At 40.9% G+C, this 23,512-nt stretch overlaps 1 protein-coding gene and 1 non-coding gene across 4 annotated transcripts in view; one reads left to right on the top strand and one right to left on the bottom strand.

Moving 5' to 3' along the window:
* KLHL2 (kelch like family member 2) overlaps window positions 1–23,512 on the bottom strand; it is a 110,269-nt gene that overhangs the window by 25,517 nt on the left and 61,240 nt on the right. For all 3 annotated transcript variants that reach the window (XM_066386999.1, XM_066387009.1, XM_066387019.1), the window contains 4 exons: window positions 15,293–15,455; window positions 6,837–6,946; window positions 2,235–2,351; window positions 945–1,094 (listed from right to left, as the gene is read on the bottom strand). In XM_066386999.1, the coding sequence (XP_066243096.1) occupies window positions 945–1,094; window positions 2,235–2,351; window positions 6,837–6,946; window positions 15,293–15,455 (540 nt within the window). The remainder of the gene's footprint in view (window positions 1–944; window positions 1,095–2,234; window positions 2,352–6,836; window positions 6,947–15,292; window positions 15,456–23,512) is intronic.
* On the top strand, window positions 349–425 carry TRNAS-AGA (transfer RNA serine (anticodon AGA)). The gene has a single exon. It is a non-coding gene; the product is annotated as a tRNA-Ser (tRNA).

Genomic DNA, 23,512 nt, shown 5'->3' on the forward strand with positions numbered 1-23,512 from the left:
CAAAAAAAATATGAACAGTGGAGATCTGGAAAAAGTCATATGGGAATTCCACACTTAAATGGCTGTATATGATGTGTGGATGAACCATCAAATAGCACACCACAGGGCACAGGACAGAACTAAACTAAACAAGCCAGTTTATCATATTTACTTCTAATATGTAATTCTGTGAAATTACTTGGTTTTACGAATTATCCAACCCACATAGCTTACAGAGAAATCTTTCTACCTAACCTGCTTTTCCGTTCTACTACAACCAGAGCTAACAAAACTGAGAAGGGACAAATATCAGCTGCCTTCTAGTGCAGAAGAGTGACATCATGTGGCTTATAAAAAAAAGAAAAAATGGCCCTGGCTGGTTGGCTCAGTGGTAGAGCGTCGGCCTAGAGTGCAAGGAGTCCCGGGTTCGATTCCCGGCCAGGGCACACAGGAGAGGCGCCCATCTGCTTCTCCACCCCTCCCCCTCTCCTTCCTCTCTGTCTCTCTCTTCCCCTCCCGCAGCGAGGCTCCATTGGAGCAAAGATGGCCCGGGTGCTGGGGATGGCTCCTTGGCCTCTGCCCCGGGCGCTAGAGTGGCTCTGGTTGCAACGGAGCGATGCCCCGGAGGGGCAGAGCATCGCCCCCTGGTGGGCGTGCCAGGTGGATCCCGGTCGGGAGCATGCGGAAGTCTGTCTGACTGTCTCTCCCGGTTTCCAGTTTCGGAAAAATACAAAAACAAAAAAAAAAAGAGTTGAAATGAAAAAAAAAGAAAAAATCCCACCCTCTCAGAGACAAAATTAATAGAGAAGTTGAATTATCTATACAGAAATGAATTCCTAGGTACAATGCCTGTTGCAAGGAAACTAAAACAGTAAAGCATGGACATTCAAATGAGTAAAAATATTAACAGTCTCACTAAGAGCCTTTCAGATGAGGTAATAACAAGTATGAACAACAGATCCTACTTTGGGAAGGTTCATGGGTGTCCTCAGTCGGGTCCGTACACTCTTCATTAATATACGCTGCTCTGTTGGCAGCAAATGATACTTCATGGCTTCAATGAGGTAATCTTTGCAAGCACTGCTGTTCTTGACCAATGCTTCCTCTTCCACCCTCTGTGAGAAGAAATCACACAACCCCATAAGGGGACAGCTATTTGGTAATAAAACTGACAAGAAACAGTAGTAAAGAGGAGGACAAAAGAGGGAACTATCCTCTCTAATTCAGCCTAAAAGTTATAGTTAGAATATCACTGAGAGAAAAATAGGCCCTGGCCAGTTGGCTCAGTGGTAGAGCATTGGCCCGGTGTATGGAAGTCCCGGGTTTGATTCCCAGTCAGGGCACACAGGAGAAGCGTCCATCTGCTTCTCCACCCTTCTCCCTCTCCTTTCTCTCTATCTCTCTCTTCCCATCCTGCAGCCAAGGTTCCATTGGAGCAAAGTTGGCCTGGGCACTGAGGATGGCTCCATGGCCTCCGCCTCAGGCGCTAGAATGGCTCCAGCCACAATGAAGCAATATCCCAGATGGGCAGAGCATCGCCCCCTGGTGGGCATACCAGGTGAATCTTGGTCAGGCGAATGCGGGAGTTTGTCTGCCTCCCTGCTTCTAACTTCCAAAAAAAATACAAAAAATAAAATAAAATAAAAATAAAAAGAATATCACTGAGAGAAAAATAAATGGAGCCAAAAAAATGCTCAAGTATCTGGCCTGCAGAGAAAAACATATATAAGTAATAAAGAACTGTGATGAAAATTATATACTTCAATATCAGCTATAGAATAAACTTTAGATGTTATATCCACCCATTTCTTATCTTTAAACATAAAGCCAAGTAGTAGAAAAACAAGAAAATTAATTTAAACAAGTCCTTCAGGGGTTTGGAACGGAAGCAATTCTAATAAATTAGAGACAACCTTTTTCAACCTGAAGATGACAAAATATCCAAAAATTAAATTCAAAATATACTGTGCCTACACCACAAGGTCTTGTCATGCAGGCACTGAAATGACCACAAATACCACCTTGCTGGGCTCTGGGACTTGCTTAGTAAGAAATAAGGGGAAACAAATATCCTAGAATGGGGACAGCCTAACAGAGAACAGCTGCCAAGGACGGCAGGTGCCTTTGCTGCCCTCTGCCCCGTGTCCCATGGGTCTGTATCCTGTAACTCTGACCATTTTGTAACAGAACTCTACATGTGGTTAGCCCAGTGACATGGTACTGTGTGTATTCACACGTTCTGCGTATGCTTTTACCTGAACTAAATATTCCCGTGGGAGCAAAGGTAACCGTACATGTTCCATCAGCCGAGCCATAAATTCCTGCCTTACATCCTTGTCATGGTTCACCCAAGCTATTACTGCTTCAAATACCTTGTGGAAAATATGGGGAAAAGGAAAATAAGTAATGAGTTATGTACCAAGGCAACTGAATAAAATATGATGAGACTGTATCTCATAACATAACTTTTGCAAAACATCTAATACAACCCATGGCTCAATTTTTTTCAACATTTTGACTTGTGATACACAGGTAGTGTCTGGGTTATGAATGAGATAGGTTCTGTAGGTTTAAAAATGCTTAAGTATTTATATGCACAAAAGGTAAAAATACTATGTTAAAACAAGTATTGTCTGAGTTGAATTTAATAGGTAAATGTACCTGTTCCAACTTACATACGAAAGCAACTTAAGAGCAAACCTACAGAACCGATTGGATTTGCAACCTGGGTCTGTTCTGAAAAAGCCATTCACTCAATCTCTTTCCTTTTTTCATTTGGCATTTTGTAAATATTTTATTTTCTGAGATATAATTGACAGGTGACAACTGTATAAATTTAAAGTATACAATCTTAAGGTATTGATTTGATATCTTTATATATTGCAAAATGATTACCACCATAGCTCTTAGTTCTCTATCATGTCACATAATTAGCCTATCTTTTTTGTGGTGAGAACATTCAAGATATACTCTCTTAGAAACTTTCAAGTATATAATACAGTATTGTTAACTATAATTACCATGTTGTAAATTAGATCCCCAGAACTTTTTGTTTTATGAATGAAGTTTGTACACTTTAAGCAACATCTCCTCATTTCACCTCCCACCCCAACCCCTTGTAACCTTCCTCTACTATTTCTATGAGTTAAGTTGCGTAGTATTTAGATTTAGCCCTGGCTGGTTGGCTCAGTGGTAGAGTGTCAGCCTGGCAGTGGAAGTCCCAGGTTCAGTTCCCAGTCAGGGCACACAAGAGAAGAGACCACCTGCTTCTCCACCCCTTCCCCCACGCCCCCACAGCCATAGCTCGACTGGTTTGAGTGCATCAGCCCAAAGCACCAAGGATGGCTCCACAGAGCCACCACCTCAGGCACTAAAAACAGCTCAGTTGCGAACATGGCCCCAGATGGGCAGAGCATTGGCCCCAGACAGGGGTTGCCAAGGTAGGTCCTGGTCAGGGTGCATGTGGGAGTCTGTCTCTCTATCTCCCCTCCTCTCACTTTGAAAAGAGAAAAAAAATATTTAGATTACATATACAAGTAATATCATACAGTGTTCATCTTTCTCTGTGTGATTTATTTCACTTAGCATAACATTCTCAAGGTCCATCCATGTTGTTACAAAAGGCAGTATTTCCTTTTTTCTCATTGTTAAACAATATTCCATTGTAATATATACACCACATCTTCTTTATCCATTCATTTGCTGATGGACAAGTTGTTCCCATTATCTTGGCTATTATGGATAATGCTTCAGTGAATATCGGAGTGCAAATAACCCTTCAAGATCCTGCTTCGTTTCCTTTTGCTATGTACCCAGAAGTGGGATTGCCGAACCATATGGTAGTTCTACTTCTAATTTCATAGGTACTTTAACAGCACTTTTAGTACTTTTATAGATTTAGTGAGTACTTTTTATTTGGTATCTACTAAACATTTCACCAAGTACATTATCTTATCTTCCAGAATTTGAGTGGTAGCTGTGATAATCTGATGATGTATGATCTAATTCACTGTTGATAACCTTTCTAAATTGAACTTGGTTCTATTTGCCTAGATTTAAAACTCAATTCCCTTTAGAATAAAGCACCCAAAATAATAAATCAAAGTGATATTCTGGGATGAAAAATATGTATCCTTATAAACAACTCAACTTTGACTTTTTCTCTAAGTTTACAAACAAATGTTGGACCATACGCTTCTAAATTGACAGTCTGCAGAATAGATTAAAACTCCCTTTCTCACAATAGCAGAATATATTAAAATGTATTATTTTGAATTTTTTAAAAAAGGCATCCAACTTACAACATATACCAATGAAAAAGCTAATAAACTAATATTAAGACAGGATTTGACTACATAATTTCCTTCCAGACTGATGAATATATAACCAAATAATCTTCAAAGAGTTGTAGAAAATGTCTGATATATAAATGGTTACTGGAAGCAAAAAATAGGTTATTTTGATGCAGGGATAGAGCAAAAAACTAAAAGCAATCTACATTATAATTAACATGGGCTGCCTTTACTTTACTTCATTCAGTCAACAAATATTACCAAGTAGCTCTATGTGCCAGATGCAGGAATGAAGAGGAGCCTGTCAATTCTATCTACTGTTTCTTGGCTCCATCTTTTCTTCTCCACCCATTTCTACCATCCTCTGTCAGATCCTATTGCTCAGGATATGACTTCAACATCCTCCTACTTTACCACCACCCCACTTTCAGTCCATTCTGCACACCGCCACTGTGACAGCTAGTCTCCACAGATGGCCCCCTAATAAACGACATCTCCTGGTACCCACACCTTATGAGGTAACCTCTCACAGGGAATCTAAGCTGGCCTTGTACAACCAATAGAATGTGGTGAAAGTGGTATTGTGTAACTTCTGACCTTTTGGTTTTCACTCTGCTCTCTTGAAATGCTCACTTGAGGGAAGCCAGATATTACATAAGAAGTTTGATTATTTGAGATCACTGTACTACAAGAAATCCAACCTCTTCACAGAGCAAAAGAAGCGTGGAGGGAGAGAAGAGGGGAAGAGGGAAAGACAGAGAGAGATACCAACTAACCCCCAGCCCAGGAACCACACAAGTGAGTGAAAGAGCCTCCCTGGATATTCCAGACACAAGTCACAAAGTACAGAAGGGCTAAAGCCTCAGATATATGGCTCCAGTAGAATCATGCCATTCAAACCAGCCCAGTTAAAGCCCCCGACAATGTAGAGGAGGGACAATCTGTCCCTATACGCCCTGCATGAATTGTGCCACTGAGTTGTGAGCATAATGGTTACTGTTTAATGTCACTACATTATAGGGTGGCTTATTATGCAGCAACAGAAAATGAGAAGAGCCTTCATGACATTTCTATAATGCAGGTATGATGATGGTATTCTCCTATTGCTTAAAAGCTTTTAGAGGTTCTTCAACACTAGGATGAAGTCAATTTTCTTTAATATGGCCAAGGAGACATTTACATTTTATTGTTATCTTCCTCTTATCTCCTAGCACTCTGTCAAACATAGTCTAAACTCTAATCACACTGAACTAACTCCATGCAAGTATTCTTTCGCCCCTCTTCAGACCTACATGTTCCATTCTCTCCACCTGAAATGCACTTCCCATTCCCACTCATCCCTATTTCCATGGCAAACTTATACTCATTTTTTTTTAAAACCTGGGTCATGTATCTGGGCCAACCTAAACTCCCATTCCCATCCCCATCACAGGAATGATTAAATGCTCCTACAGTATCCTCTACAGCAGTGTTTTTCAACCACTGGTCCGCAAAAGAGTTAACCACCCTGTTGTATGAAGATTATAGACCCAATGATCAGAGTTGAATTCACTTATGCTCAGGGTGATTTCTGCCTTAGAGGTCCACAAAATAATTCTCTTTATTTTCTCTAGTCCCCAAGTGTAAAAAGGTTGAAGCCACTGCTCTACAGCATTCTATACTCATTTATCCTACTGGTTGCCCCTCTAATCTATGAGTAAAGGATTCTCTTCTATTAATGTCCTTGTGCCTAAGCCTCTATGGCAGTGTCTGGTATACAGTAGGCACTCAATACATGTCTATTAAACATGAACAGAAATGCCTTCCTTTCCTCTGCATTTCTAGAGTGCCAAGATCTTCTAGAGTGTCAAGATTATACATCTCATAACCAATTTTCAGACTTTTCATATGGTAAGTATTAGAGTAAATATGCCTTTCTGTCCTCAGGTGGAATGAAAATCCTTAAGGAACAGAACTAAAGTTTACACAACTTTACGTGCCAAGTACACAAAGGAGAAACTCCAGCTTTATTTCCTCCCAAAGTTTTTCCCCCTTATTCTCATGGGCTACAAAACCTACCCGAAGGGGAAAAACCCACTAAGAGAAGCTGCTCCCTTCACCTCTGTGAAAGGTGCAGGCGGCTGACAAAGGCTGCCCAAAGCATGGAGAGACCGAAGGAGAGAAGCAGCTGAAGCAGCCACACAGCACTGTGAAGGGAGGGCAGAGCCCTGGTGCAGCTGGGTGTGAGGAACAGGAGACCAGTCTAAAGGAAGAGGTGACCAAACACGTTCAGTCTGGAAGCAGCCGAACTTTGCTGCCCAGGGTGTGCAATTTCTTGCTGTGGAGGTCAAGTGCAAAACTCTGATGTCTAACAGTTTATGAAACCTCCTACGGGAGTGAAGAAACAGTCATTTACAGCCAATCAACAAGTCAACAACTTCCAGACCAAAGATCACTGGCTGGCACTACAAATACAGAATCACAAAGTTACAAAACAAAGTGAAATAAAGTGAAGAGAAATACTACATCACTGTACACTGGGGAATACACACACACACACACACACACACACACACACACACTTACCTTCTCTTCTGAGGATATGGTAAGTTTGTCACTTGAGATTAAGCTGCACACTTGCTCAATGCCGAGATTGAGAAATTCTTCACTAAGTACGACGTCTGCAAAATGTTGCTCTGTGTGGGGTTAAAAAGAAAATCGATTAATACCAACATCCCATTATCACAGATTCAAACTGCTTTGCTTAAAAAAAAAAGAGACTTTTCTTAATCTAACCCAATAATATGAAAAAGAACTGTACTTCCTCAAGGCAAATGATCTCATGATGGGTGCCAAGCCCCTTCAATGAGAAGCGGATAGTCTCTTCAACAAGTAATGTTGGGAAAACTGGATATCTACATGCAAAAGAATGGAGGAGGGCTCTTAACTTGATTTTAACTGATGACCTATGAACTTCATGAACTTGAATATCCTAACCTCTTCCCAGATTCAGGAAGTTGTCAACCATTACTTCTTTAAATAAGCTTTGTGCCCCCCTTCTATTTGTAGAACTCAGTGATTCACAAATTGGTCCTTTTGATGGGATCCCATAGGTCTTGTAGGCTTTCTTACTGTTTTTCCATCATTTTTCTTTGTTTGCTCTGACTGCATAGTTTCATAGTTCCTGTCTTCAACCAAAGCAATTTTTTGCATCATCCAGTCTGCAACTGATGCTCTCTAGGGCATCTTTATTTCACTCACTGAATTCTTCAGCTCCAGCTGAAGAAACTGTTGGGTTCCTTTTTTATGATTTCTTGTCTTTGTTAAACTTCTCTTTTTGTTCATGTATTGTTTTTCTAATTTTGTTAAACTGTCTTTCTATGTTTTCTTGTAGTTCACTGAATTTCCATAAAATAGCTACTTTGAATTCTTTATTGGGGAAATCATAGATCTCCTCATCTTTGGGTGCAGTTACTGGAATATTATGGTGATCATGTTGTGTTATACATCCTTCATTTATGCTCCTTGAAGTTTTGCAATGCTGTATTTGCATTTAAAGTAGAGGTCACCTCCTCCAGTCTTCACTAACTGCCTTCGGCAGAGAGGTGCCTTCCAACAGCCTTGCAAGAGGTGCTAAAACGTTCCTCTGGGATTCAGTTCATTCATCTCTCTCAAAACGTGGAACCTGAAAATGAGCTCAATTTCCATAGATATGGCCTGATCTGGGCAGAACAAAATGTGATAATCACTATACCTCTTTTGGGACACAATTACATTATTGATTTCTGTTAAATATACTATCAACTAAAACCTGAACATCTTTGGATTGGTTTGGGCAATAGAAGCCTAATACTTGTCACAAAGCTGAGATAAGAAATTCTTCCCTTTCAGTGAATGAACTCTTATTCAGCTTACCATACAGTCAAAATTAGCAGCTACTGCCTAGAGGAAATAAATACACACACTAAAATGTACCTACAAAGCAATGACCTAAAATGTAATGCTAACAGTCAGGTCATCTTGGCATTAGTCTGTTCTACTTAACACCAGGGTCAATCCCCACATCCACAATCTTGCTTCAGTCAACCCCTATCTTCCTTACCCCAGTTCTCACTCTGTTACAACCTCATTGTAAAACAATCTATTGTTTCCACTCCTTTCAATCATGTTAACAGCATGAGTTTCTAGCACAGAACTCTCACTGTGACATTAGCAATTGGCCTTTAATGGTTTACAGCTGCCACTGAGTAAAGCCAACCTAGTCTACTGGCATTCAACTATCAGTTCCATCTCTCTGAATAAGTCCCATAACTGCAATAGGACATAATTCCCAGTGGCACAGACTGTGCCATAAATGCATTAAACACAGAGATTGTACATATATATAATATACATATCCATTCTTCCTTATGTTTCTCTTTACTCTCTAGAGCTGTTGAACTTTCCTGTTTGCTTCCCTCCTATAAATAAAATAAGCTTATCAAGTAATGAAAGACAATCACTAAGATTTCTCACATCAAGTCTAGAGATCATGTCTCTCATTCCAAATTAAGCCCAATGAATTCAACAACAGAAGTCCAAAATTTTGCTTGTTCTGTTTTCTTTATACCACGTGAAAAGGTACAAATACTCTATTTGATTTCTAAGCAACAAGCACCTTTTGATCAAATTAAATGTCAGATAGGATCCCTATAATTCCTCTGTACTCCACCTAGATTCCTATCTGAAAGGTGAGGGTAAGTGAATAAATAACAGTATTTTGTATTTTAGACCTACAAACAGTTCACCTTTGAGAGACCAAATATTTTTGGAAAAATAAAAATATCTCTGGGTCTTCATTTTCCTAATTAATAAAATGGAATGTCAGACTAAATAAATGCTAAGGTTCCCTACAAGTGCTACCACTATAATTCTTTGATTCTGAATGTTGTTAGTTTCTAGGGGGAAAGATTTCCATATATATCTCCAGCAGTTCCATCAGCACAGACAATTTTGGTGAAACCTGAAAACAGCTCACTCATCTCAGCTGGGAAAGCTGTCAACAAAGAAGATCAGAGAGATTGCATACAGTCTGCTAGGGCATAAAGGAGGACTATAATGAATGCAGAATATAAAAATGATTAATTCTTTTAAAAAGTGTCATTTAAGTTGGCATGAATTCAACCAAGAAGTGCTATACATCAAATGCTTTCACAATTCTCCACAGAAAGAACTTTCTGTATCAGTCAATTAACATTGCAAGAGAGCCTTGAATAATCAGCATCTATTTATTCTTTGGTATGCACATCACATAGTCAAGACTAGTAATATTATTAAAACCACTCTTTCAACACAAGCTTCTTTTGAGAGGGCAGCTTTCAAAATCATGAGCTTGTTTTGACAGATGTTTACCTCCAGCAATGATTCCTAGCCTGTTATAGAAAGTGGGCGAATGATTGAAGTAAACTGATTGCAGAAGAAAGTGTTATGAGAACTGCTTTTAGAGAGAATAAGGCATAATCTGAACACACCAAATTTGGATGTGAGTTGACTACTGCTAGTCTGTCAAGACCCTGTAAGCAGAGGTTAACTTGTATGGAGCCTGTTATCACCCGCAGCAGTTCGGGCAATGCCAGGCACGTAAGAAGGTAGCTCTGAAATGACCGAGCACTGGGCCTCGGCTGAGCGGCCGAGAGATAAGCTAGAAAAACTGGCATCAGAGAGCACAGATTTAGGAAGAAACACAAGCACAGGTGAAGGCAGGAATACAGTCAGTGTAAAAGATCAGACCAAATACCAACAAGGTTCTTCGTGCCCTGGAATTGTGGCCTAAGGTGGCAAGCGGGTTTACGGAGGAAACGGTGGTTACAAGGAACTCTGAAAGGGGGTGGAAGGGGGTCTCAAGGGAGCCAACAGTTCAGATTTGGAAGCTGCTGGTGGCAGGGGAAATCAATGTAGCAGCGAAAGGCAATCCAAGTGTCAAAGACAGAAGTACGTCGGAGGCCTTGACAGAAAATGGGCTGCAGAGGGAACGGGGCAGACTGAGAACCAGCCAGCCAGCACAGAAGCGAGGACGGGGACAATGACAGAACAAAAATCTGGAAGAGACACCCTTGTACCCACCTGTCCAGTGAGTCAAGGGGAATGGTCCCTTAAAGAAGTTTGCCCCCAACAGGCAGGTTTGGGGGGAAAACAAAGTTTCATTTTAACGCAAAGGGAAAGACCGCACATAAAATGCGATCAGTGTGCAAGCAGAGGAGAGTCCAGAACAGAGCAGTGTGGAGCGCCAGGACAGGCCTGGGGTGTACAGACAGACAGCGGGGCTAGAGCAAGAAGAGCACGGGAAGTAAGCTGGAAGCACGCGGGAGGGACGGAGAAGAGGACTTCCTCGCAGGGAGCTGTCCGAGGAACGCTGAGCGTCTGCCAGCCCCACGTTCTCTTCACTTGGAGAGCTCAGAACTCTGAGAACTCCAGCTGGAAAATGATGCTACAAATTTCTCCAAAGGTCAACTAGATCTGACACTGAGTAGCTTATCAAATTTTAGTGTGGAGAGTGGTGAGATACAGGAATGACTAAGAATCTGAAACTATTATTTCCTTTAAATTTATCTGAAATTCTTACAATTCAACCCTTGGCAACTTTTGTTTGTCAATGAGGCAAGTTAAAGAAAACTCATATTTCAAGTCAAAATTAAAATCTAACTTTGCAAAGAGTTTTTGCTGAGACAAGTAAATGCATCTAACCTGTTAAGTTCAGTTTTTAGCTATTTTTAGCCTGGTGAAATGCTAAAAATAAAAACAAATACCTTAATGATTTGGGAAATGGTTAAAAGATGTATGTCACCCAAAACACAGAAGTAAGAGTCCACACACCAGCTTTCTCCAAACAAGTCCATGGTGTTAAGGTATGATAATTTCAGTTTCAGGTATGAAGCAAAAAATCATTCCATACAGCTTTTTAGCTAAGAAAATAATCACTCAAGAGCATAGCAAAGGTTAACTATAGTTCAGGACAGCATGCCTCCATGCAGGTCATTTCCCCGGCTGGCCTGGCAGCCCAGGGGGGCACGGGAATCAGCTGCTCAGGGCACATGCCCTGGCTGGGCCGCACGTGGTGGGAAAGGCTGGGACTGTCAGCAGGAGTCTGAAGCCACAAGAGCTCATCAGAATGGGCAGCACAGGTTCCACATTCTCCCTGCTCAGACTTTCTACCCTCCTCCCTCAGTCTCTCCAATTTTTACTTTATCTAAAGATGGTGTATTATGAAAACGAAGCATGGATTCAGAGATTTCCACAGAATACCTTTATTCTTTCCTCACACTTCTCCAATTTAATTATAACGAATAGCAGAAAGCTCATTTCCAATCTGCGAGAGAAAGGAAGCACAGCCAGAATCTGCCGTGAGTTTTCGGAGGTTGAGGAGAGCTCCAGGCCCCGCGTACAGTTGCATGTGGGCTCAGAGAGGAAGCAGCCTGAGGCGACACAGGCTCTTTTCTTTCCGTCGTGTTGGTCCCTCAGCTCCCTTCTCTTCCCCTCTCTCCCTGTCTGTAGGTATGTATGAACTCTTATCTTGCTCTTTAGTTCTTCCTTCCCTTCTTTCTTGCCTAGACACACCTGTCACAGGCTCTACTTAGCTGACCGCCTGTGACAGGGAAAAGAAAAAAAAATTAACTTTCTGTATTGCCACCGTCCCCCTTCACTCTCCCAGATCTTGTTACATGCTCTATGATTTGAAGTTGAGAGTAATTTAGGAGTCTGGGTAGATTTTCTAAACACATCATGTGCCTGGATTGTAAAAAGAAAGGAAGGAGGGAAGCAGGGAACGAAAAGAGAAAGGAGGAAGAGAGGGAGAGAGGGGGGAAGGGGCGAAGGGACTAAAACACAATTATTTGTTTATGGCAGAAAAAGAGAATCACAGACATTTTCCTGCATGCTCTCTTCACCTCTCCATCTCTTATTTGCTTAAGATATAAACAATAATCAGACACTTTCACTATGAAGAACTGGCTTTTAATATTATAGGGGTTATTTATTTTAGAAAGTCTGCTGAACTAGTTATCAATAAACCAAAGATACAGAAATATTAATAGATTCGTTATATACAGTTGGTCACTGAAATTTTACGTGTTTAAAATTATAAGGATGAAATATACAGATGAAACAGTACAACAGAATTCCTTGAAAATGATACGAGGATGCAAAAACTCATCCTGCTGTAGACTTATGATTTGTGCCCTTTTCCCATATGTATATTAGATTTCATTTAAAAGTTTACATATGAAAAAGCAGTAACAGAGGAGGAAAATGTAAAGAGGGGTGTAGAGGAGAGATTATCCATGAGTTGACAACTCAAAATTGGATGATGAGTATTTTTTGTGTTCTAATTTCTCATAACAAAAGAAATGATAAAATATTGCTTGTAAATTTAAGAAACTCAAGCAAATTTAAGATTCAGAAGCATGGTATAATAGCAGTACATCCTTTAAGACTAGACTTTGATTTAAAAGAGTACAATTAAAAATGAAAAACCAATATTCCTTATAATTTTACTGAAAGTGACAATAATTTTTCCACGATAAATTCTTTCCATAATTACAAAGAAGAACTCTACAAACTAAGATATGGAGGCATTCTAACTTTGGTGGAAAATTGTTCATATTTTGTAGTATACTATAATAATCTCAGATTTTAAATAAAAGAAATAACAAAATCTAATCATTTCCTAAAAGCACAGTAAATGAGCTATTTCTGATAGTGTAACACTATGAGTTCTAGTAGATCATGTAAACTATGAATGGATATCTTTTGCATTAATCCTGCTTTATTTATCCTCTTTCCAGTCTCTCTCCCTATCTCTTAAGAGTCTGTAACATTTATCAAGCACTTTGGAGACAACTAGCAGCCCCCCAAAAATATAACGTTAAATAATGAATGCTTTATGCAGAAAATAACTATCAAAACATACATACTCTTCCTTGGTTTTCCTAATATAAATTATTTAAAACCGGCACATTATGTCTAGCAGTTAATGGATCTTAGGGATTTAGAAGAAATATTTTCTGTTTAGCTGAAGAACAGAATTGGTTGTGTAGGAACACATCAATGGATTCAAATTTGGCTTTGTTTTTTCTTAAAATGCTTCATTCTACTCAAAAAAGATTACATGAGGATCATTACACATTATAGGCATACTTAAACTTACTAAAGGGTTTGTGTTCTCAAAGTTCATCCATAAATAAGCTTTCTGGAACTCATCACATTTTCCTACTGAAACAATTTTATAAAGGGGAGTTAGGCCAATCGGGCCACCCTATAGAAATCTATAAAGCTCAAATTCACTGAGCCTATTATTTTACTACAGCACTGTGTTTTTTTAGTTTTTGTTTTCAACTAACCACCTGATACCACTGTTTCTTTGATAAGTACGACAAATTCTGAGAAGACTTCTTCCAATGGTCTGCATGCACATGCATACACCTTTCCCCAGGTTTATGTGCCAAACTGTCCCTCGCTCATCAGAGCAAACACAATGGGACAAAGTTTAAACAAAGGGCTCTTCTATTTGAGGCTGAAAGAAGTAAGGTTACAGAGTTTATTAAGGGACAGTGGACAAGGAAGGTCCTATAGTCATTGTCCCTAGTGGGTCTCACAGACACAGAGGACTTACGGTGGACTGTAACTTCCACATGGTTTACCTTCCAGAAAGATGGTCTTTAAAAAATAGAAACTTCCTAATAGTCACTTTTAACACATTGAGTAGTATGAACATTCATGTACATCCTTGAAGGTTCAAGAAAAAACTCACTACTCAAGGGTTAATATATATTTTTAATGTTTATAAACTCAAAGCAAAATAAATTTTTGGTTACTTTTGTGTACTTCCGCTATATCCAAAGTTATAACAAGAGTCTCTCCATCACAGCTGGAGAGATGGGGTCCTACAGAGCAACCAAGTTATGGTTTCCTTGACAACAACATACATGGAGAGGATGCCAGGACAAGATCCTGGAAATCACTGCCTAAGGAGAAGACTGCCTATATTAGATCATCTTTTCTACTCCACCCCAAAGCATCTAGATTTCAAGATTGTTTTCATGAATTCAAGAGAAGGGTATAAAAAGTAACAGAGATGTCTGACCACGTCGTGGTGCAGTAGATAGAGAGCATCCAACTGGAACACAGAGGACCCAGGGTCGAAACCCCGAGGTTACTGGCTTGAGTAGAGGCTCAGCAGCTTGAGCACGGGGTTATCAGCTTGAGAGTAGAATCATAGACATGACCCCATGGTTGCTGGCCTGAGCCCAAAGGTTGCTGGCTTGAAGCCCAAGGTCACTGGCTTGAGCAAGGAGTCACTCGCTCTACTGTAGCCCCCTAGTCAAGGCACATCTGAGAAAGCAATCAGTGAACAATGAAGGTACCACAACGAAGAATTGATACTTCTCATCTCTCTCCCTTCCTGTCTGTCTGTCCCTGTCTGTACACTCCCTCTCTCTTGCTAAAAAAAAAAAAAAAAAAAAAAAAAAAAAAAAAAATCACAGAGATAAAATGACTTCATTTCATAAGCAAACACTTTCTTATATGACTATTTTTTAAAATTTTTACTTACTGATTTGAGAGAGAAAGAAAAACATCAATTTGTTATTCCATTTATTTATGCATTCCTTGGTTCATTCCTATATGTGCCCTGACTGGGGATTGAACCTGTGGCCTTGTAGTATCGGGATGTTGCGCTAATCAACTGAGTTGCCTAGCCAGGACCCTTACATGATTATTAATTTGAAAATCTGAAATAAAAATAACATGGATTCAATACTTGCATAAGTCTAGCTATTCTATTAGGCCCAATACCAATTTATAGTTGCTGTTTTTTAAGATCATTATTTTATAAGCAAGCTTCAATTATACAGTGCTACCATTATAACCTTTTAAAAGTACTGTATATTTATAAAGTCCAAATGCAGAAACAGGACATTACTTCCCAGAAATCACCATTGATTCATTTCAGAACCCAAGATTTCCAGATCCCTCCTGGTCTCTAATTCAGCAGAGGTCTATTAACTTGCCTGCATAGGTGTTGGCCTTGTTCAGCAGGTCAGTACACGCATGCATATCAGCAAAAGCCCGGATTCCTAAGCAGTTGACAGGGTGAAGCTGAGATTCCAAAAATTCACAGCAAGTCTTCTTCACATCCTGCAACTGTAATAGACCAGCGGCTGGGAGAAGCACCTGCAACACACAAGCAAGCATGGTCAGGCAACACTGGAAAAACACTGTCACTGTTGCTTCTACGCAGGGCACAAGAGGTCCAGCCAAGCCCACGATCGGCCTCTGGACCCTCACATAGAAAAGTAATGCAACAATTATTTGCAAAAGAGAGTGATGTCTTTTCACATTCCCCATAATTTCTATGGAACCTTTCAAAGGTCACTTCTTAGTCATAAGAGTATAAGAGAAATTAGATATTAGATTTAATGGTTCTTTCGATAAGCATAAAGAAAATGTTCCTTTGAATTTTAAAATTGTAAGTTGTTAGGATGCTAGGGGGTGCTATAGTTGAGTGAAAATGATTGGCTCCCTCAGTCTGAGCAGTCATAAGCTGCAGTGTCTTGTGGAGCAGCGGTGAGTCCAGAGTGATACATACTGTAACAAAGTCTCGTTTTATTCTTCCACTGTTTGAACAACACAACAAACTGCTTTCCTTTGGGGATAGAACAGTTATAAATTCAACAGTCATTAGCTATAAGCAGAGAAGTGTCTCTAGAATGTAATACACGTGCTAAAAAGGAAATCATAAAAAATAATTGCCTAATAACTTTTTTAATTTGTGTTCTTATTTGAATAACTCTAAGACATTTCCTTTAATTACAGGTTATTCTATGGGATTTAGCCAGTATGTTCACTATAAATACTACATCCAACACTACAACTGCTTCCCAAATAGGTCAATAATAAAAACATTTTTCCTTGTAAGTGAATTAGTACAGTGCTATGTGTTCTTTTTGTTTTGGGGTTTTTTTTAAGCAAGAGAGACAGAGAGAGGGACAGATAGGGACAGAGATAAAAAAAGGGAGAGACATGAGAAGCACCAATTCTTCGATGCAGCACCTTAGTTGTTCATTGATTGCTTTCTCATATGTGCCTTGACCAGCAGGCTACAGTCAAGTCAGTGATCCCTTGCTCAAGCCAGCGACCTTGGGTTCAAGCCAGCGACCTTTGGGCTCAAGCCAGCAACCATGGGGTCATGTCTATGATCCCATGCTCAAGCCAGTGACCCTGCACTCAAGCTGGTGAGCCCGCACTCACGCCAGATGAGCCTGCACTCAGGCTGGTGACATCAGAGTTTCAAACCTGGGTCCTCTGTGTCTCAGGCCAACGCTCTATCCACTGTGCCACCACCTGGTCAGGCGTACATGGCTATGTTAAGGGCCAAAGTTGAAAATCAAATTTAGGAGGAACACTTTATAAAAAGAAGTTCTCAAATATCTGCTATTCTTTTATAAAAGCCAAAACAAAAAAAAAAAGAAGTCTCAACTATTAGAACAATGGTCAATTTGAGAAAAGAGCATGTTAGTATAAAAAAAAAAAACAGGCCCTGGCCAGTAGGCTCAGTGGTAGAGCGTCAGCCTGGCGTGCAGGAGTCCCGGGTTCGATTCCCGGCCAGGGCACACAAGAGAGGCGCCCATCTGCTTCTCTACCCCTCCCCCTTTCCTTCCTCTCTGTCTCTCTCTTCCCCTCCCACAGCCAGGGCTCCACTGGAGCAAGGCTGGCCTGGGCGCTGAGGATGGCTCTATGGCCTCTGCCTCAGGCGCTAGAATGGCTCTGGTCGCAACCGAGCAACGCCCCAGATGGGCAGATGGGCAGAGCATCGCCCCCTGGTGGGCATGCCGGGTGGATCCCGGTCGGGCGCATGCGGGAGTCTGTCTGACTCCCCGTTTCCAACTTCAGAAAAATACAAAAAAAAAAAACCCAGAAAACCTGAGTTCCTTTAGTAGTTAACTTTCATATAGGTCAATCTGTAGCCCAAAGAGAGTAAAGAAGTAGTAGTTTTGAATCTTTTACAATTTGTTAAATCTATGTAAGAAGTCCTAAATGAGGATGGGAAAGCGCATCGTGTTTTTCTGTAACACAACAACTCTATTTCCTTAAAGAAATCACAGACACTTTCACTCTCAGAGCCACAGGCTGTGCACATGTCAATATTACAATCATATGGTCATGAAGTAAGCACAAAGAGGATAATTTGTGTTTCAGTCCAATGTCAGGAACTAATTTTATTTCTTTAACATAGAAACAGTACCTAGAGATAATGCCTTTTCCTTCTGAAATTAATAAAAATAAAGTACAAATAACGCTGTTCACAACCAAACATATTGTATAATATGTATAATGTGTTTCATTATACATTTAGTATAATATGTATAGTGTGTTTCATTATGTTATGAGAATGAATCTCCATGGAAGACTTTAGTTGCAAATTGGAGGATATTCTACACTGGTATAATTGTGCTCTGAAGCAACATAAAGTACATTCCACGATGCAGCCATTTAATTCAGCAAATGAAGACTGTTAAGAAAGTGGTCTTCAGTGTAAGATTCAATCTCTGCACAAATAGTGATGACTGCCCACCTAATCAGCATTTTCCCAGAGACAACACCGTGCAGTAGTGTAGGACTCAAATTGTTTGGTAATCCATAAAGACAGATAGAGGGAAACATGTAGCTGCTGCAGACCAGCGAGGTTCGTAATTCTAGGTCTTGAGTGAGAACGGTGCGGAATTAAGAAAACAGACTCATTAAGAAAAAAGGATGGGATCAGGAGGCCTCTTCAATGCTGCCGGCAATATCCAAGTGCCCCTAGCCCCAGTTTGCTTTATTATATAGCCATGTGCAAATCAAGAAAGTCCTTGATAGGAAGTTACACATCTGAGGCAAAAAACAGGAATTCTCCCAAGGCATAGACAGGAATCCTCCCACCATGCATAAGCCAAATCAACCAACCTCTGAACAAACAAAGAGTGAGAGGAAGGGCAGCATGTAAATTGCTTCCAGCAACTTAAGCAAGCAAGTGAAGTGAGTGCAAATACTCAGCATCATAGCCAGTATGGAGGGGGAGGGGGAGAACTTGGCCTTTTGCTAAGCCTCAAATTTACAAAGGCTTTTGGCCACTTGCAGTCTACAACATATCTCCCTTTTCTTTTTTATTTTTAATTTGTGTGCTGAGATTTGCACTCATCTGATTTCCTAGTTTCCCAGATTCTAATTTGAAGACAGACTAAAAAAATACAGAATAAACACAAAATTAGTATAGCCAAAGCTAACAGATACCCAAACATGTATTTTAATACATTACAGGGATTAAAGCTTTTAAGGAAATTCTTAGCCAATATAACAGGATCTATAAAAGAGTCTTTGCTGTTTTGAATGTCCTTAACATGTTTACCAAGTCCATGCTGACACATCATCATTCTGCATTCCCTGCAAATGCAACCCAACCCCAGTTCAGTCCATTAAGAGCTGTCACAAGGAGCAGGAGTCCAGAAAAAGTCCGCATGGCTCTGGAATTGTTGTCACATTTCTGTACTTTGCAGCTTGCATCCAAGTCCCAATAACCGCTGCTTCTAGCTAGTAATGATTCAGGTCGACTGGAAAAGCCATCTACAGATATGTATGGAGATGGAGCTTCCGTTTTCTTCAAAACTGGAGAGATGAACCCAGGGGGCCTTTCCTTGGAGCTTTACAGCCGTGGGGTGGTGAGGAGAACCTTGGGATACACTAAGCTGGGTGGCAGAGGTAAATTCGTAACAGAAGTTGGCAAAAAAAGGAGAAAAAGAGCTCTAAATTAGGAGTAGGTCCCAGCCTAAAATATGAATGTGGCATTGAGGCAAGAGGAGTAAAGGAGATAAACAAAGCAGCAGAAAATTGGACTAACAACACCCACAACAGAGGTGTTCAAGGGATGAATAAAAACCTGAATATTCAGGCAAGACATAGTAAGTGGTCCTTGGGTCCATAAGAAATGAGATCAGTTACCTGCTACTTGGAAGAAATACCCTAGGCTCGTCCACAGTGATGTGAGATGGGGCCAACAGCACTGGGCACCTTCAGCCTTCAGTAGCAAGTCCCAGCAGGCTGAGCAAGGTTAGGTCACAGGTGGCTGGAGCAGGACTGGAAGAGACTGAACCCTCCCTTAGAGGATTGAGGGGGCAGTTTAACTTCTAGTGTCCCTTTTTCCCCACAGCAAAGGCATGTAAGCCTAGCAGGCTTTAGCTCAATGACCTTCCTTTCCACTATTGAAGCAGGCCCCAGATGGAGTCCTAGGAGGCACCTTCGGGGCACTGGAGCCTTTAAGGGCATATACCAAGAGCTGGTATTTCACCTGATCTCTTTTGGGCTTTTGTCTGCCTCTTGGTCATTATAGACCTTAAAAGCTAGGCTCAGGCCCTGGCCGGTTGGCAAAGCGGTAGAGCGTCGGCCTGGCGTGCGGGGGACCCGGGTTCGATTCCCGGCCAGGGCGCATAGGAGAAGCGCCCATTTGCTTCTCCACCCCCCCCCCTCCTTCCTCTCTGTCTCTCTCTTCCCCTCCCGCAGCCAAGGCTCCATTGGAGCAAAGATGGCCCAGGTGCAGGGGATGGCTCCTTGGCCTCTGCCCCAGGCGCTAGAGTGGCTTTGGTCGCGGCAGAGCGACGCCCCGGAGGGGCAGAGCATCGCCCCCTGGTGGGCAGAGCATCGCCCCTGGTGGGCGTGCCAGGTGGATCCCGGTCGGGCGCATGCGGGAGTCTGTCTGACTGTCTCTCCCTGTTTCCAGCTTCAGAAAAGAAAAAAAAAAAAAAAAAAAAAAGCCATGCTCAGAAGATCTCGCTGAAGGGTTTGAGGGTTCTCATCCACCTATATAAACTTTTTCCATATATCTGGAACTATTTAGAAAAAGACAAAACAGTGTTTTAGCTAGATCAAATAAAAGAGGGTAGAAGTTTGCAGGAGAAAGAGGTTTGGTGTCTCTTGTACATCAGCATTCAAAAGAAATTTTTTAAAGTAAAAAGAGCATGATAAGGTAGATTTGCAGGAGTTCCAGGATATGACTCCCCCTTTTATATATTTTTTTAAATTGACCTTAAATATTTGCTGGGTACACTTTAATAATACCTTGTCTTTAAAGATTATAAGAAATAACTGTTAATTTGAAAGGTTTGACAAAATATAGTAAATGCTTTTCCTACATATGTAGAAGTATTGTCAGTTTTAATCAGTTTAGGAAGTCCAATAATAGAAAATAGAAAATGCATACAGACAATGAGCTATAACATGCTTAGCAGCCTCTCCTGTTCTGACAGAGGCTACTATAAATCCAGAATAAGTATCCACTGTAACATGGACAAAGGACTGTTTGCAAAATGAAGGTATATGAGTAACATCCATTTGCCAAAGTTGTCCTGGTAGAAGTCCTTGAGGGTTAACTCCAAACGAAGGGACAGATTGTAGTATAGGACACTATGGACAGGATTTAACATTCTGCCGTGCTTCTTCCCAAGAAAGTTGAAACTGTTTACACAGGACTGCAGCGTTCTGGTGATGAATAGTATGAGACTGGATTGCTTGATCTGTCATGGTTGCTCCAAAAATTTTCTTTTGGGTAGCTTGATCAACAAGGGCATTCCCTTGTGCTAAAGCTCCAGGGAGCATGGAGTGAGCTCGAGTATGTCCTACAAAACATGGAGCTCTATGTTGACATACAAGTCTTTGAAGAAGGAGGAACTGCTGAAATAGTTCCTCATCAGCAGCTGTCCCTAAGACAGCAGTCTCTATAGTGGAAACAACCATAAGTAAATTATTTGCTGTCTGTATACAGATTAAAGGAGGAACATGGCAAATGCTGAAAAACCATGATAATGGCATGTAATTCTACTCTTTGAGCTGATTTTAAGGCAACTGTCTCAGTATAACCTTGTCCATCAATTATTAAGCCTGCTATTCCTGAGCTGGACACATCAGTAAAGACTGTATAGGTGCTTCAGAAATGGGCTCATTAACAATTGTTTTAGGAAAGACAAATGAAGTAATGAAAATTGAACTATATTATCAGCTGGGTAGTAAGTCAATTTGGCCTGTAAAATCTGCAAAAGCAATTTGCCATTTAGTGGAAGTTTCCCAGAGCCATTGTTGTTGCTTCTTTGAAAAAGGAACAACAATAATTTGAGGCTCAAAACCTGTAAGCTGTAAGAGTAGCCTATGCCCCTTGATAATCAAGGAGGCGACAAGATCAAAATACAGAGATAAAACTTTCTTAGGAGTAACAGCTAAATGAATGCATTCAATAGGATCCCGTTGGAGTATATAACTCGAGGGACAAATTAGTAAGGCAATTGATTCTTCAGGATTTATGTGTTTTAGTTGTGCTTGTTGCAAGGCTTTTTCTACAAGCCTTAAAGCTTGCTGTCCCGCAGCTATAAGTAGCCAACGAGAAGCTGGTTCAGCCAAGCCTCTAAGAATATCAAAAAGTGGCTTCAGTTCCCGGTAGTTAATTTCCAGGAAGGTCTGTCTAAGCCAATTAATATCTCCTAATAATTTCTGGAAATTGTTTAAAATTTGCAAATAATCTGTCCTGATTTCTAATTTTTGTGGGCGAATCTATTGTCCCTCAATAATCTGTCCTAAATAAGAGAAAGGTAAAGATTGCTGTACCTTTTCAGGAGCTATATAAAGTCCTGATTCTTCTTTATCTGGATGAGCAATAAGAATATTATCCATGCCCTGGCTGGTTGGCTCAGTGGTAGAGCGTCAGCCTGGCGTGCAGGAGTCCCAGGTTCGATTCCTGGCCAGGGCACACAGGAGAAGTGCCCATCTGCTTCTCCACCCCTCCCCCTCTCCTTCCTCTCTTCCCCTCCCGCAGCCAAGGCTCCATTGGAGCAAAGTTTGCCTGGGCGCTGAGGATGGCTCTGTGGCCTCTGCCTCAGGCGCTAGAATGGCTCTAATTGTGGCAGAGCGATGCCCCAGATAGGCAGAGCATCGCCCCCTGGTGGGCATGCCGGGTGAATCCCGGTCGGGCACATGCGTGAGCCTGTCTGACTGCCTCCCCGTTTCCAACTTCAGAAAAATACAAAAAAAAAAAAAAAAGAATATCATCCATATAATGAATTATGTATGCCTTAAGTTGAGCAACATATTTTTGGCACAAGATAGGACTGTTAGCCATACCTGAGGCAAAACTCTCCACTGGTATCACTCCACTGGAGCCTGGAAATTAAGTGAAGGAACACTGAATGCAAAACACTTGCAATCAAATTAGTACAACCACTATGGAAGAAAGTATGGTGGTTCCTCAAAAATTGAAAATAGAACTACCATATGACCCAGCAATCCCTCTACTGGGTATATACCCACATAATTCAAAAACACTGGATGTAAAGACACATGCAGCCCCATGTTCATTGCACTGTGTGGCCAAGACAGGGAAACAATCAAAAAGCCCTTCAATAGATGGCTGGATAAAGAAGATGTGGTACATATATACTATGGAATACTACTCAGCCATAAGAAATGATGACATCGGATCATTCACAACAAAATGGATGGATCTTGATAACATTATACAGAGTGAAATAAGTGAATCAGAAAAACCTTAAGAACTGCATGACTCCATACTTAGGTGGGACATAAAAACGAGACTAAGAGACATGGACAAGAGTGTGGTGGTTACGGGGGTGGGGGGGAGGGAAGAAGAGGGGGGAGGGGAAGGGCACAAAGAAAACCAGATAGAAGGTGACAGAGGACAATTTTACTTTGGGTTATGGGTATGCAACATAATTGAATGACAAGATAACCTGGAGATGTTTGAACATATGTACCCTGATTCATTAATGTCACCCCATTAAAATTAATTTTAAAAAACCACTTGCAATCATGAGGGCTTAAAGGAATAGTAAAAAAGCAATCCTTCAAGTCAATAATTACAAGGTGAAAATTCCATGGAATGGCAGTAGGAGAAGGGAGTCCTAGCTGGAGAGGACCCATAATTTTCATAGTCTTATTTATTGCTCTCAAATCTTGTAATAGCCTCCAGTTTCCTGATTTCTTTTTAATAACAAATATAGGCGTATTCCATGGGCGTATTAGAAGGTTCAATGTGCCTAAGCTGTAACAACTCTTGTACCAATCGAGCAGCTGCCTTAAAGTTTCTCTTGAGAAAGGGGCCATTGGTCTACTCATACAGGATTATCTGATTTCCAAGTAATTGGGTCTGCACAATGCATTATTGGGGTAGCAGAGCTACCAAGGCCCCTATGCTA

The sequence above is a fragment of the Saccopteryx leptura genome, chromosome 1 (genome assembly GCF_036850995.1).
Source record: "Saccopteryx leptura isolate mSacLep1 chromosome 1, mSacLep1_pri_phased_curated, whole genome shotgun sequence".
NCBI lineage: Eukaryota > Metazoa > Chordata > Mammalia > Chiroptera > Emballonuridae > Saccopteryx > Saccopteryx leptura.